This window comes from Coregonus clupeaformis, chromosome 13, assembly GCF_020615455.1.
Source record: "Coregonus clupeaformis isolate EN_2021a chromosome 13, ASM2061545v1, whole genome shotgun sequence".
Taxonomy (NCBI): domain Eukaryota; kingdom Metazoa; phylum Chordata; class Actinopteri; order Salmoniformes; family Salmonidae; genus Coregonus; species Coregonus clupeaformis.
In genome coordinates this window covers 55,710,206-55,723,187 of record NC_059204.1, presented here as the reverse complement: position 1 = coordinate 55,723,187, position 12,982 = coordinate 55,710,206, and the positions used below count along the sequence as shown (strand labels likewise).

The window sequence follows — 12,982 nt, the reverse complement described above, 5'->3', positions numbered from 1 at the left end:
CCTGTGCTTAGAGTTGTGAAAATGTACATCATCATCATCATCATCATTCAGTCATTTAGCAGACCACATTCTTGTGAAAATGGAGCCAAATTGATTGAAAAAAACGGTAATATGTTTTCACCTCACATGTGAATTGTAGATAATTGATAAATACTGACTGTACATTTACGATTTTCTATGTTCTGTGGTTAATTATTTTTAACATCATCACAAACCACGTCATGTCTCGATGTACTAAATTACTATATTGTAGGCCTACATTGTTTTTCTGATTGGTGATGAAAGGTCTAGGCCTACATGTACAAACCTAGCTGACCAGCCTATGTAGGCTACAATATAGCAATAGCGTCCATTTTATGAAGTGGTTTGTAATGATGGTAGGGCCCCATGTAGCTCAGTTGGTAGAGCATGGCGCTTGCAACGCCAGGATTGTGGGTTCGTTTCCCACGGGGGGCCAGTATGAAAATGTATGCACTCACTAACTGTAAGTCGCTCTGGACAAGAGCGTCTGCTAAATGACTAAAATGTAAATGTAATGGTAAAAGGAATGAATCCCGCCCAAAAGTGCTTATTTCCCATGTTATTTGATCAATACAAATATTTTATTTGATGTGGATAGTAATTACTATTTGGATCGTTGTCATGTGAATGCAAAGAATCAGATTTTATGGGAAAAAAATTGGCAGAATCTGAATGTATTTGCAGTTTTGAGGGTATCATCTAGTTTTGCTGAAACTATTTGCTGTTTTGAAAAGGCAACTACATTTTGAAAATGAATTTACTGTTTGCCTTACACTGTTTAAAAAATATACATTGTTCCAAGGAATGTTTTCAAGCAGCTGAGAAAAACGAATCCTACTCATGCCACCTGGTGCATAATATTGTGAACTACCTCACATTTGAATTTATCAAGGATAATGCCTTTAATGGCATTATCCTTGAAATTTGCAGTTGTCTAAAAAACACTATTTTGCTTCCAATTTATTTATTTTTTTACCGTTAAGTGTCTGTACATTACTCTATTTATACGTGGGATATTGGTTTTCAACAGGAAAAGGTTTCAACTCCAAAAATAGCTGGAGTGTTTTTAATCTAACACCTAGCAACCTCATCAAGGTGTTCGAACCTCTTGGCGTAACGGTTAAGGTGTTAGCTTGACAGTCATCCTGGTCGGTTTAACCCCCCCTCCCCCCACCACCCCCGATTGCACCCGTGAGGCCATTGGAGAGGCATGTACACGTGAAGGACTTGGTATAGAAAAGCGTGGGGAACGTTCTCCCAAAAGAAAAGTAGTGACCTTAATGCAACCTCATCAAGGGGTTCGGACCTCTTGGTGTAATGGTTAAGGTGTTGTCTTGACAGTCAGGGTTACCCCCCAAAATTTGCTACAATATTATGTGTTAAAGAGCCAGAATCATATGAATATTTTCAATGGAGCACCAACTACAAATGTCATATCACAAATTAAGACAGACTTCTTTTTTAACATATAGCATGTTTCTCAATCTCAAATTAGATGGTCTTACTTGGAAGTCAGCTTTGTAACAGTTTACAATTTGTACTGCAACAAACAACACAATATACTCTATATAAGCCATTGATGAGGGAAATGCATAGTATGCATAGTAACTACGTCATAAATGTCATTTCAATTTAAAATAAATAAATATCCTGTCTCCTTCAGATGTACAATTCTTGTACTTTCTCTTATTTTTGACTGTTGAATGTGATGTCTTCCAATCAATTTCTTGTGATTTGTATACTGTACTTGTTTGGAACGTACATGAACAATGCTGAGAAAAACCAATGTTTCATTTCATAACAAAAATATTTTTTATTGTTTCACAATGTAGATACCTTGCTAAAATTAAGTTTAGTAGAAATGTCAGTAGTGCGGCATTAGTTCTGCAAATCTTAATTTTACATCTGCTTTTCAATTTTGCCTTGCAGAAATACAGTAACTGGCCATGTTTTTTGTTGAAATGTGTCTATGACCATATTCTTTATTATGTGCAGTAAATGTGATTACATACTGAAATCATCTGCACCTGACAAATTACATCATAACAAAATAACCATGAATCTGAATGTAATTTGTGTTTCATTTATAAAAGTCCAACACATGTATAAAATGTAATACTAATATAACTTGATTCATTCAGTAGAACAATTTACATTTACATTTTAGTCATTTAGCAGACGCTCTTATCCAGAGCGACTTACAGTTAGTGAGTGCATACATTTTCCATACAATTAACACTGTTTGTACAGTACTTATGCATTTAAAATGATTTATCTTCTGACAAACTTTTAAAATATGAATGCATCATTTTCATGCATAGCATTTGCTGCATGACAAAATAACTGAAACGTACAGTGGCTTATATCACATTACCATTCAGGTAAAAAATTTAATCTCATCCATTCAGAATAAAAAACTAATATTTACACATCCCCACCTGAGAGTTTGAGCAGTTTCGTTGTTCCAGGTAGGTTCTATTTCAGTAGTACGCATACTGATCATAACCTGTAGATGTCAGCCCTCTGGGCTCTGTTGGCAGAAGTGTTGTTAGCATTAACAGTAAAATGTGCATCCTGTGACCTGGCGCTGAGTCTGGCTCTGCATGGCATATTCACACAGCAGGAGCAGGGTGTCGAGCCGCTGCAGGAGGTAGAACGTGTGGAGCAGGTCAGGTACTGTTAGCAGAGTACAGGAGGAAAGGTACCGAAAGACGTGATCAAACCCGCACAGGCCTTTCAGCAACTCGTGATGTATGCCCATCTTCAGCGCCACCTGCTGGTAGTTCTGTACTCCTGGGAACGTTGGGTCCAGCTTCAGAGCCAGATAATCCACCAAGGCCTGTGGCAGCCTGCCTAGACGGACACCTGGACAGAAGATACACAGGCCAATGGGGAAATTATGGCATTAAAAAAGCTGAGCTATGACACAGCACAGATCCCACTGCCCACTTACCACTGGTTAGCCTCCCACCAGAGGTTAACTATTCTGTTATGCTGTTTCTATATTCAACATTTGAGAATGTGTCGTGGACAGTGACAGTGTGCAAATAACTTCATCCTCTGTGGACCCCCTCAGTGGACCCCCCTCTAAAACGTAAAATGTAAGGTTTTAGAGTTAATTTCGTGCAATTCTACACATTTTGCCATGGGCGTAGTGAAAATGTTGCAGTTTTAAAGCAAGTTTGCTGCAATTCTACACATTTTGCCATGGCGCGGAGAGACGATTTAGCAATTTTCTAACTAATTTCATGCAATTCTACAAAATTTTCCATAGGGTGGAGAGAAATGTTTGAAGCTTTAATATGATATCTGAGTGAGACTGACTAACAAAATCAATGGGTGCCCCCCCCCGGCCGGTAATTCGACCATGATTACTAAGTTTAGATAGCAGGTCGCTAGACTAGTTTACCAATCTAAGAAATGTTAGTTGACATGGGCTAATTGAGTGACTGACTGTCAGTGACTGACATAACAAGAGAAACACTGCTGATGCACAACCACATTTCGAAATTGCACCTTGTGTATTCTACTATTCTAACTTGCAACAGTAGGTGAGACTCCGACTGAGTTCACAAAAAAATCATACAAATGTATCCGAGGGCCTTCAAAAGGGGTCAGTTGCCTATCCCTGATGTAAAGGGAAAAATATTATCCTCTTTTTGAACATTTTGCCAATGGTGCCAAGTATGCACCTAAGTCTATTGGCACAATGATTGTCTATTTCTCCATGTGGCCTGTAGAACAGTAAGATATTGTATTTTGGACTATACCTCTTGGCCAAGATAAAGAAAAGTTTTAAAACCAGCAAGACGTAATGAAAAACGACTTTTAAAACTACTCCTGTTAGAAACTGCTACATTAACTTTAAAATACAGAACCATCCAGAACAAAATTGTGATTCTGTGAATATGTATCTCAACTGAATACCTAGCCACAACAACAACAACAACAACAACAACAACAACAACAACAACAACCAACAACAATAGAACTTCACCTAATACAAATATGTGTATTGTGGTCTTTTGACAATAACCAATGTTTTATTTTGTTTCTGTTGGATGTGCTCCAGCATTAAAATATAAATATTATGAATACATTTTTGCTTTGTTCATGTCACGCCCTGACTCAGGGGACTCTTATATGTTGAGTCAGGGTGTGTATATTCCTTGTTGTGCTTTTTCTATGTGTGGGATCTAGTATGTATAGTTCTATGTTGGCCGGTGTGGTTCCCATTCAGAGGCAGCTGTCGCTCGTTGTCTCTGATTGGGGACCATACTTAGGCAGCCTATTGGCACTGTCTAGTTGTGGGATCTTGTTCCGGTTAAGGTTTGCTGTGTGTCTACCTTAGGACTTCACGTTTCGTTTCGTTTCGGTTGTTGTTTTGTCGTTGTGTTTATAAGTTAATAAACATGTACGTATATCACGCTGCGCCTTGGTCTGACCCGTCATTCAATGAACGTGACAGAAGATCCCACCAAACGAGGACCAAGCAGCGTGCCCAGGCGGAGCGAATAGCCATGTCACAGGTGGGCAATTTGTGGTCATGGGAAGAGATATTTGCGGGGAGAGGACCATGGGCTAAGGTAGATGCCCAGGCAGGAGAGGTGCAACGGCAACACGGAGGAGGCCGGTCGAGGAGGAAGCCCGAGAAGCAGCCCCACGAACATTTTGGGGGGGGGGCACACGGGGTGGTTGGCGGAGCCTAGTGTCAGAGCAGAGCCAACTCCCCGTACTCACGCGAGGAAGCGTATGACTGGGCAGGCTCCGTGTTATGCGGAGCTACGTACTGTGTCGCCAGTGCGCCGGCACAGTCCTGTACGTCCTGTGCTTGCACCACGCACGTGCCGTGCGAAGATGGGCATCCAGCCAGGACGGGGTGTGCCGGCTCAACGCTCCTGGTCTCCAGTACGCCTCCTCGGTCCCGCATATCCTGCGCCAGTTCTACGAACTGTATCGCCAGTTCTACGAACTGTATCGCCAGTTCGCGTGCACTTCCCAGTGCGTCCTGTGCTGATGCCTCACACATACTGTGCGGAAGTAGGCATTCAGCCAGGACGGGTAGTGCCAGCTCTCCGCTCCAGACCTCCAGTCCGCCTCCACAGTCCGGCCCGGCCTGTTCCTGCTCCTCGGACCAAGTCAGTGGTGCGCGTCCACAGTCCGGCCTGTTCCTGCTCCTCGCACCAAGCCTGTGGTGCGCGTCGCCAGCCCGGCCTGTTCCTGCTCCTCGCACCAAGCTAGTGGTGCGTGTGTCCAGTCCGGCACGGCCCGTGCCCGTTCCACCGGTGACTGGTCCGGTACCGGTCAGCGGCTCCACTCCGGAGCCAGAGCAGTCCGCTCCACCGGGGTCCAGTCCAGCTCCGGCCAGCGGTTCCACTCCGGAGCCAGAGCAGTCCACTCCACCGGTGCCTGATCCAGCTCCGGTCAGCGGCTCCACTCTGGAGCCAGAGCAGTCCGCTCCACCGGTGCCCAGTCCAGCTCCGGTCAGCGGCTCCAGTCCAGACCATGACATCAGCCCCTCTCCAGGTTCGGGGTCTCCCACACCAGAGTCCAGACAGGGCCTGGCGTATCGTGGGAGGAAGGAGAGGGGAAGCAGCGCGCCGAGGTCCAGACCAGACCAGGGGCGCAACAGGGAGGCGGAGAGTGAGAGGTCGTCACGCCCCGAGCCGGATCCGCCTCTGAGGCGGAATGCCCACCCGGCCCCTACCCTGTTATGTTTACGTTGTGCGGTCGGAATCCGCACCTTTGGGGGGGGGGTTACTGTCACGCCCTGACTCAGGGGACTCTTATATGTTGAGTCAGGGTGTGTATATTCCTTGTTGTGCTTTTTCTATGTGTGGGATCTAGTATGTATAGTTCTATGTTGGCCGGTGTGGTTCCCAATCAGAGGCAGCTGTCGCTCGTTGTCTCTGATTGGGGACCATACTTAGGCAGCCTATTGGCACTGTCTAGTTATGGGATCTTGTTCCGGTTAAGGTTTGTTGTGTGTCTACCTTAGGACTTCACGTTTCGTTTCGGTTGTTGTTTTGTCGTTGTGTTTATAAGTTAATAAACATGTACGTATATCACGCTGCGCCTTGGTCTGACCCGTCATTCAACGAACGTGACAGTTCAGGGAAACATCCTCTACTAAATGAGTGAAGCTGTAAACTTAATTTGGCATATCTAGCTAATTATGTGTGAAATGACAAGTGGGAAACATGGACAAATGTCTCTAGAGGCATCCAGTACCTTGCCTATAATGGGAGGATATCACAACTCATATTTTATGAGATCAGTGTGTGTATTGTGTGTGTGTGTGTTGTCTTTACATTGCACCCCATGGCCACACCTTAAAGAGTAAAATTAAAGGTGACATTTGCTTTTAACATTTGCTGTATGAGCATAAAATACAGCTAAGTCTAGCGACTGGTCACTCCAACTCTCTACTGCTGAGTAAAAGCTTGTCTGTGTGAGAGGAACAGGTGGCACAGCCCTGTCTTTCCTAAGGGTAATTACCGCATTACTGCTGTTGCAGGGTTGTTGATGGCTGCTCCAACAGCTGTCAGTTTGCTCCTCTGGGCAGGCAAATGGACTCCTCAGTTGTCTTCCTCCTGACCCGTCTCCGGGGGGGCCATCTCTAATCCCGGATATCGCCGTAATCCCCAGGCTCACAGAGCTACATTCTGGGTCTGTGGCAATGTGGAGGGCCAGTGTTGAGGCTGCAGTGCTGTGGAAGTCTAGCTCAGTGCACTCCACTGGTAAATGCTTCAGCTCAGAGGCACAGTAACCCTCACTGCTCTGCAGGAACCGGAAAAAGGACCCTGCCTCAGACTCCCCACTGTCTACTGGACCCACAGGGGTCTCCACTGTGAGTGAGACATCACTACTGATTGAGGGCGGCTCAGAGGATATCTGAGAGACAAACCCAGAGGAGCAGTTATTGCAGGTGGAGTTACGCACCAGCGGCTGGGTCTCCAGCAGGCTGATGTGGTCCTGAGTTTTAAGGTTAGGGCTTAGTAGAATGGACCCCAGAGGGACAATCATGTCCACTTTGGACTGCAGTCTGGCCAACGTGTCTGCAGTGGTGGTAGAGTTACCACATACACCTGTAAGAAGACAGGTCATCAGATGGTTACATTAGTACCCTAACAAACCCCTAATCAACCATGCATTCGCCAATGTACTATAATATGAGTCAATTAGGGAATGTTTAACCCGTTACACTAGTGGGAATTGACCTATATGGAAAATGTAATATGCCATTCATCAGAGGCTTTTATCCAAAGCAACTTACAGTCATGCGTGCATACATTTTACATATGGGTGGTCCCAGGAATCAAACCCACTACCCTGCCGTTACAAGCACCATGCTCTACCAACTGAGCTACAAAGGACCCATAGAGCCAAATTGAAATGATTCTAACAGAATAATTATGAAAGCATATGCATGCCCATGGTAGCAAATGAAAGGGAATACTTTGGAGATTATGGGGAAATTATCAGACCAAAGGTGAGGACACAACAGTTCACCTGACACAAGGTTGAATCCAAACATTACACTGTTGATTTTATGTGCATTTAACATTTACTGCACTTTTCACAGCATTTATCAATAACAAAATCTGAAAATACTCTGGATACAGTCATTAATATAATAACAATATTCATTGACATTTTGGAGTAGATGCAAGATAAGAAAAAACGATTACAAGGGTTTGAGTGAGAGGTCTAACTGGTGTCTCCAAGTGGCCGCACACCTCTCCAAACTGTGCACAGTTCCTAAGTAATTTCAATGCACTTATATGACTGAAGGAAAGAGCCTTCAACACTAAGGTGTTTCTTTTTTTTTTTTTTAGCTCTCCTAGCTTTGCCATTGAGGAACTGAAGCAAGCACACTTATAGTGTTTTGTTAGGAACACAGCCCTGCGTCACCACCATCACAATTACGGTTGTTGTTTACGCAATCCAAAAACGTTCTATTATAAATCGCAATCTATGTCAGGTGGGCATCGTTTGAAATCTTATTATATTGCCAACATGGCTAGCTAAGTTATAAAATATGATTTTACAGTGTTAGGCTTTCAAAAGGCACTTCAGACAAACAGATTGTAATTTTGGTGCGCATAGAATGGAGTCATGAGAGCATTCAAGTGCATGTTCCGAGGCTAACTTTCTTCACAATAACACAAGCATAGGCTCATTCTGTTCAGGACAACCCAGGGTATAACGCATGTCATCCATACCAATCTTAAACACTGATACTGTAAAGGACATTAGTTTTTAAATATGGAAATGTGAAGTGCACATTTGGACTCACGGTTGTGTGGTTTGCTTGTATGACATCAAAGCGGTATTTACTATAATCCTCAACGTCCGTCCCATCTTTCAAAACACACCGACTCTCGATTTACAGCATTTCCCTCATTCAGACAACAAATGTGCAAAAGTAGCCCAATTAGCGAGAGGGATGGGAGAATCTTCTTGTCGCACGCAGTGCTCAAGTTTATAACGGCTGTCAGTCAGAACCCACACAGCGCTGTGAAGCGTAGTACCTGAGCTCTGACGTCATGTATAGCATGTTATTGTACAGTCACTGCATTCCAATTTAGGCGCTTATCAATTACAAAATCTGCCATTTTCAACCCATATACGGGATGACAGGGGCTGTGAGTGGAAAGGGTTACGGCCCTTATTCAACATGTGTTATGTCTGTTCTAGTGAGATATACACTGAGTATACAAAACATTAAGAACATCTGCCCTTTCCATGACATACTGTAGACTGACCAGGTGAAAGCTATGATCCCTTATTGATGTCACTTGTTAAATCTACTTTAATCAATGTAGATGAAGGGAAGGAGACAAGTTGAAGAAGGATTTATAAGCCTTGAGACGATTGAGACATGGATTGTTTATGTGTGCCATTCAGAGGGTGAATGGGCAAGACAAAATATTTAAGTGCCATTGAACGAGGTATGGTAGTAGGTGCCAGGTGCACCAGTTTGTGTCAAGAACTGCAACACTGCTAGGTTTTTCACGCTCAACAGTTTCCCATGTGTATCAAGAATGGTCCACCACCCAAAGGACATCCAGCCAACTTGACACAACTGTGGGAAGCATTGGAGTCAACATGGGCCAGCATTCCTGTGGAACGCTTTCAACACCTTGTAGAGTCCATGCCCCGACGAATTGAGGCTGTTCTGAGGGCAAAAGGGAGGGGGGGGGGGGCAACTCAATATTAGGAAGGTGTTCCTAATGTTTGGTATACTTATTTATAGTGTAAATAATGTGCTGTTTAATACATCATGGTGGGTGCTGTTCTACTCTTATAATTACCTGAGTCCTGGCTTTGCTGCTCCAGATTCAGTGTGACCCCGTTCACTGGGGATGCTGCACACGCCATGTCACTCTGACTTGTGCTTTGAGGAGCCAGGCATCCTTTCAGAGAGAGAATATCATTCATGAGCTAGAAGAGGCACAGTTTGAGGAGGATTACCTGTACCCTGCATGTTACTATAAAAGCGATTCCAACAAACACATTGACGGAACCCACATTATTACAGTTTCATCAGCAGTTGTGTGAACATCTCATGCAACAATTAAAGGAGATATTTGTGTGCAGATCATGAGATACCTCTAAATATTTTCTTTAGTAAGGTATGTCTGAAGTATATAAATAAGGTAGCGGAGAGGATGATTATCATGGTAACCAGGGCGACAGAAATGGTGGTGACAACAGCAGCATTTTGGGCTGGGCCTTCTGGGCTCCAGACTTTTCCCACATCAACTCCTCTGCTTCCTGCAAAATAGAAGCATTGAGGTCGGTGCTGCGCAAGGCTGAGTTTGATACATTGGCAAATAAAATGACAGTAACACTATTCTATTAATAAAGAACAGTGTTGTAATTCTTGAATATCTCATAACCCAAACAATGCATTCTCCACGGCAACAATTGTACACAACAAAATGGGTAATTATGTTTCCAGTAAATGGAGGTAATTTTCAAATATTACAGTAGGCTACACAACTGACTCATACAACAACGGTTCTGAAGTGGTTTTTCTTTCTCAGAGTCCTGGGCCAACCTTTTCTGAGACTTACGGCTGCACTGTTGCTCAGTAGTGGAGGAGGGACCACACAGCATGCATTCCAAGTCCTGCAAGCCATCCATCCGTGTCTTACTGTAGAAGCTGCAATCAGATTAAATTAAAGCAGGAAAAAAAAGTCGGAAATAGTTGTACTTCAAGTAAACAAGCTAATAAAACTCCAAGTCCACATGTTCTGAATTAAGAGCTTTTATGACTTAAAAGCACAGCTACGTCTTAAGTAAAGATCTGTAGATACTATATGTAAGAATGCAATTAGATAATGTACCGTACAAACCCTGGCAAGCACTCCCCACAGACAGCATTGCTCTTAGAGGTGCACAGTGACTTCTGGTGCCTGTTTATGCGTTTACACGACTGGCAGAATCTGCAGTTGTGGTAACCCCGACCCTCTTTATAAGTCTTGACACTACAGGGGATGCAATAAGCCGGCCATCCACTTCCATAACCACAGTCCTGGCGGGAAATAAGAATACAAATATACAGTGCACAATATACCTGTTTACAGCTTAGGATTTCACTGGTTCCTTAAAAGTTTTCCTGGGAGGTATTATTAACGCTCTGAGAACGGAAATTATAGGTAATTTTCAGGTTTTTGAATAACTTCCTTAAAACGTTCACTGAATGTTTCAATAAGACTTCTAATAACACTATTAGCTTATTTAGGGTAAACTTTTTTTTAAACTCTAAGCACAGATAGGACACATGCAAATTCATTTCCTTAGGCATTAATCATGCAAACACATTTATTTTTTATTGTGACAAGGCATCAGTGAGATTCAAACCTACAATATTTTGTTCTCTATCCATGGAATTAGTCCACTGCACCACCAGGATGGAGCTAGCATGCCATGTTTTTTTACACATTCAAAGCTGTTCATTTTAGTCTATTCAAATGGTCCCTCAGTGGTGTGTGCTTAGTCCCCTCCTGTACTCCCTGTTCACCCATGACTGCATGACTGCGCACAACTCCAACACCATCATTAAGTTTGCCGACGACACGACGGGAGTAGGCCTTATCACCTACGACGATGAGACAGCCTATAGGGAGGAGGTCAGCGACCTGGCAGTGTGGTGCCAGGACAAAAACCTCTCCCTCGACGTCAGCAAGAAAAAGGAGCTAATCGTGGACTACAGGAAACGGAGGGCCGTGCACGTCACCATTCACATCAACAGGGCTGTAGTGGAGCGGGTCGAGAGCTTCAAGTTCCTTGGTGTCCACATCACTAAGGACCTATCATGGTCTAAACACACCAACACAGTCGTGAAGAGGGCACGACAATGCCTCTTCCCCCTCAGGAGGCTGAAAAGATTTGGCATGGGCCCTCAGATCCTCAAAAAGTTATACAGCTGCAACATTGAGAGCATCTTGACTGGCTGCATCACCGCTTGGTATGGCAACTGCTTGGCATCTGACCGCAAGGCGCTACAGAGGGTAGTGCATATGGCCCAGTTCATCACTGGGGCCGAGCTCCCTGTATCCAGTCCCTCTATACCAGGCGGTGTCAGAGGAAGGTCCAAAAAAATTGTCAAAGACTCCAGCCGCCGAAGTCGTAGACTGCTGTCTCTGCTACCGCACGGCAAGTGGTACCGGAGCGCCAAGTCTGGGACCAAAAGCCACCTGTACAGCTTCTACCCTCAAGCCATAAGACTGCTGAACAGTTAATCAAATGGCTACCCCATTTTATTTTATTTTGGACTGACATTCTTGCACTAGCTCTATTCACACTCACTGGACTCTACCCGCATACTCACACACACACTACAATGGCACTCCAACACACACATAGACACACACACACTACATTCGCTCACAAAACACACATGCATTTTGACGCCACACACACACACACTTTCACACTCTTCACATACGCTGCTGCTACTCTGTTTATTATCTATCCTGATTGCCTAGTCACTTTTACCTCTACCTACATGTACATATTACCTCAACTACTTCGTACCCCTGCACATTGACTCAGTACCGGCACTCCTTGTATATAGCGTTGTTATTGTTATTTTATTGTGTTACTATTTTATGTATTATTATTTTTGCTAATCTTTTCTTTCTTTTTAACTGCAGTGTTGAGAAAGTGCTCATCAGTAAGCATTTCGCGGTAAAGTCTACACCTGTTGTACTTGGCGCATGTGACAAATAAAATACAATTTGAACGTTACTAAACTTTTTCTTGTGGTTTTTATAATACGTTTTCTTAACGTTCTCGGAACAATTTGAGAACATGACTTTAAATAGAACCATGAGGAAATCTGTATGAAATGTTATGCTAAAGTACTGCAATTCCCACAGAAGAACATTGTTTCTTAACCTTCTCTTAACTATTTGAGAACATGCCAAATGTCAAACCAGTTAGAGAATGTTCCTAGAACATTACCTAAATTGAAAGGAAATGTAACCATGTTTGAACTTTTAGGAAACGTTCTGTTAAAGTAATGAAATACCAGGTAAATCTAGTTTTATTGTCAAATTCCTTAAATGTGCTGAGAATGTTCCAAAGCCAAGCAACTATCCAGCACCATTTCCAGAAAGTTGTGGGAAGGTTGTATACAAAAGAAACATAGGACAACCATGCTCTCACCAAGCTCTAAGAAACATATGGTTCTCAGAACGTTATGTTGTAGATGTGTTAGCAGGCCTGCCAAGTGGACTTGGAACAAAGTTCTCTCTGCCAGTGGGATTCTTTTAGAGTGCGATCACCACAGACAAACCAAACTCTTTATGGTTTCATAGTAATCACAAATCCCAGTTCTGCAGTAATTTCTGTTGCTGCTCAGATGAGCTGACAGGCTACTAGACATGGCTGCACTGGAAAGGAGATGAATCAGTGTGTGTAGCCAGCACCAGGCCTATCTATATTT

General features: G+C 43.5%; 1 protein-coding gene across 2 annotated transcripts; it reads right to left on the bottom strand.

Moving 5' to 3' along the window:
- Window positions 1–727: 727 nt before the first annotated feature.
- LOC121579936 lies at window positions 728–10,703 on the bottom strand. 2 transcript variants are annotated; one of them, XM_041894941.2, is made up of 6 exons: window positions 10,377–10,703; window positions 10,104–10,192; window positions 9,637–9,801; window positions 9,339–9,440; window positions 6,520–7,109; window positions 728–2,886 (listed from the first exon to the last, which is right to left on the bottom strand). In XM_041894941.2, the coding sequence occupies exons 2-6, from the start codon at window positions 10,171–10,173 to the stop codon at window positions 2,875–2,877; spliced, it is 939 nt and encodes a 312-aa protein (XP_041750875.2). In that variant the 5' UTR covers window positions 10,174–10,192; window positions 10,377–10,703; the 3' UTR covers window positions 728–2,874. The 2 variants fall into 2 exon arrangements, with proteins under 2 accessions (XP_041750875.2, XP_041750876.2); XM_041894942.2 differs by having other exon boundaries at window positions 729–2,886; window positions 10,386–10,702.
- Window positions 10,704–12,982: the final 2,279 nt, after the last annotated feature.

Bases quoted from the DNA above. Each gene is read 5' to 3' on its own strand.
- LOC121579936 (XM_041894941.2), bottom strand. From the start codon at position 10,173: ATGGATGGCTTGCAGGACTTGGAATGCATGCTGTGTGGTCCCTCCTCC. The intron at 9,802-10,103 runs GTAAGTCTCAGA...TCTATTTTGCAG, and splicing joins TACTGAGCAACAGTGCAGCC to GAAGCAGAGGAGTTGATGTG. The intron at 7,110-9,338 runs GTAATTATAAGA...GTCTTCTTACAG, and splicing joins GCAGCAAAGCCAGGACTCAG to GTGTATGTGGTAACTCTACC.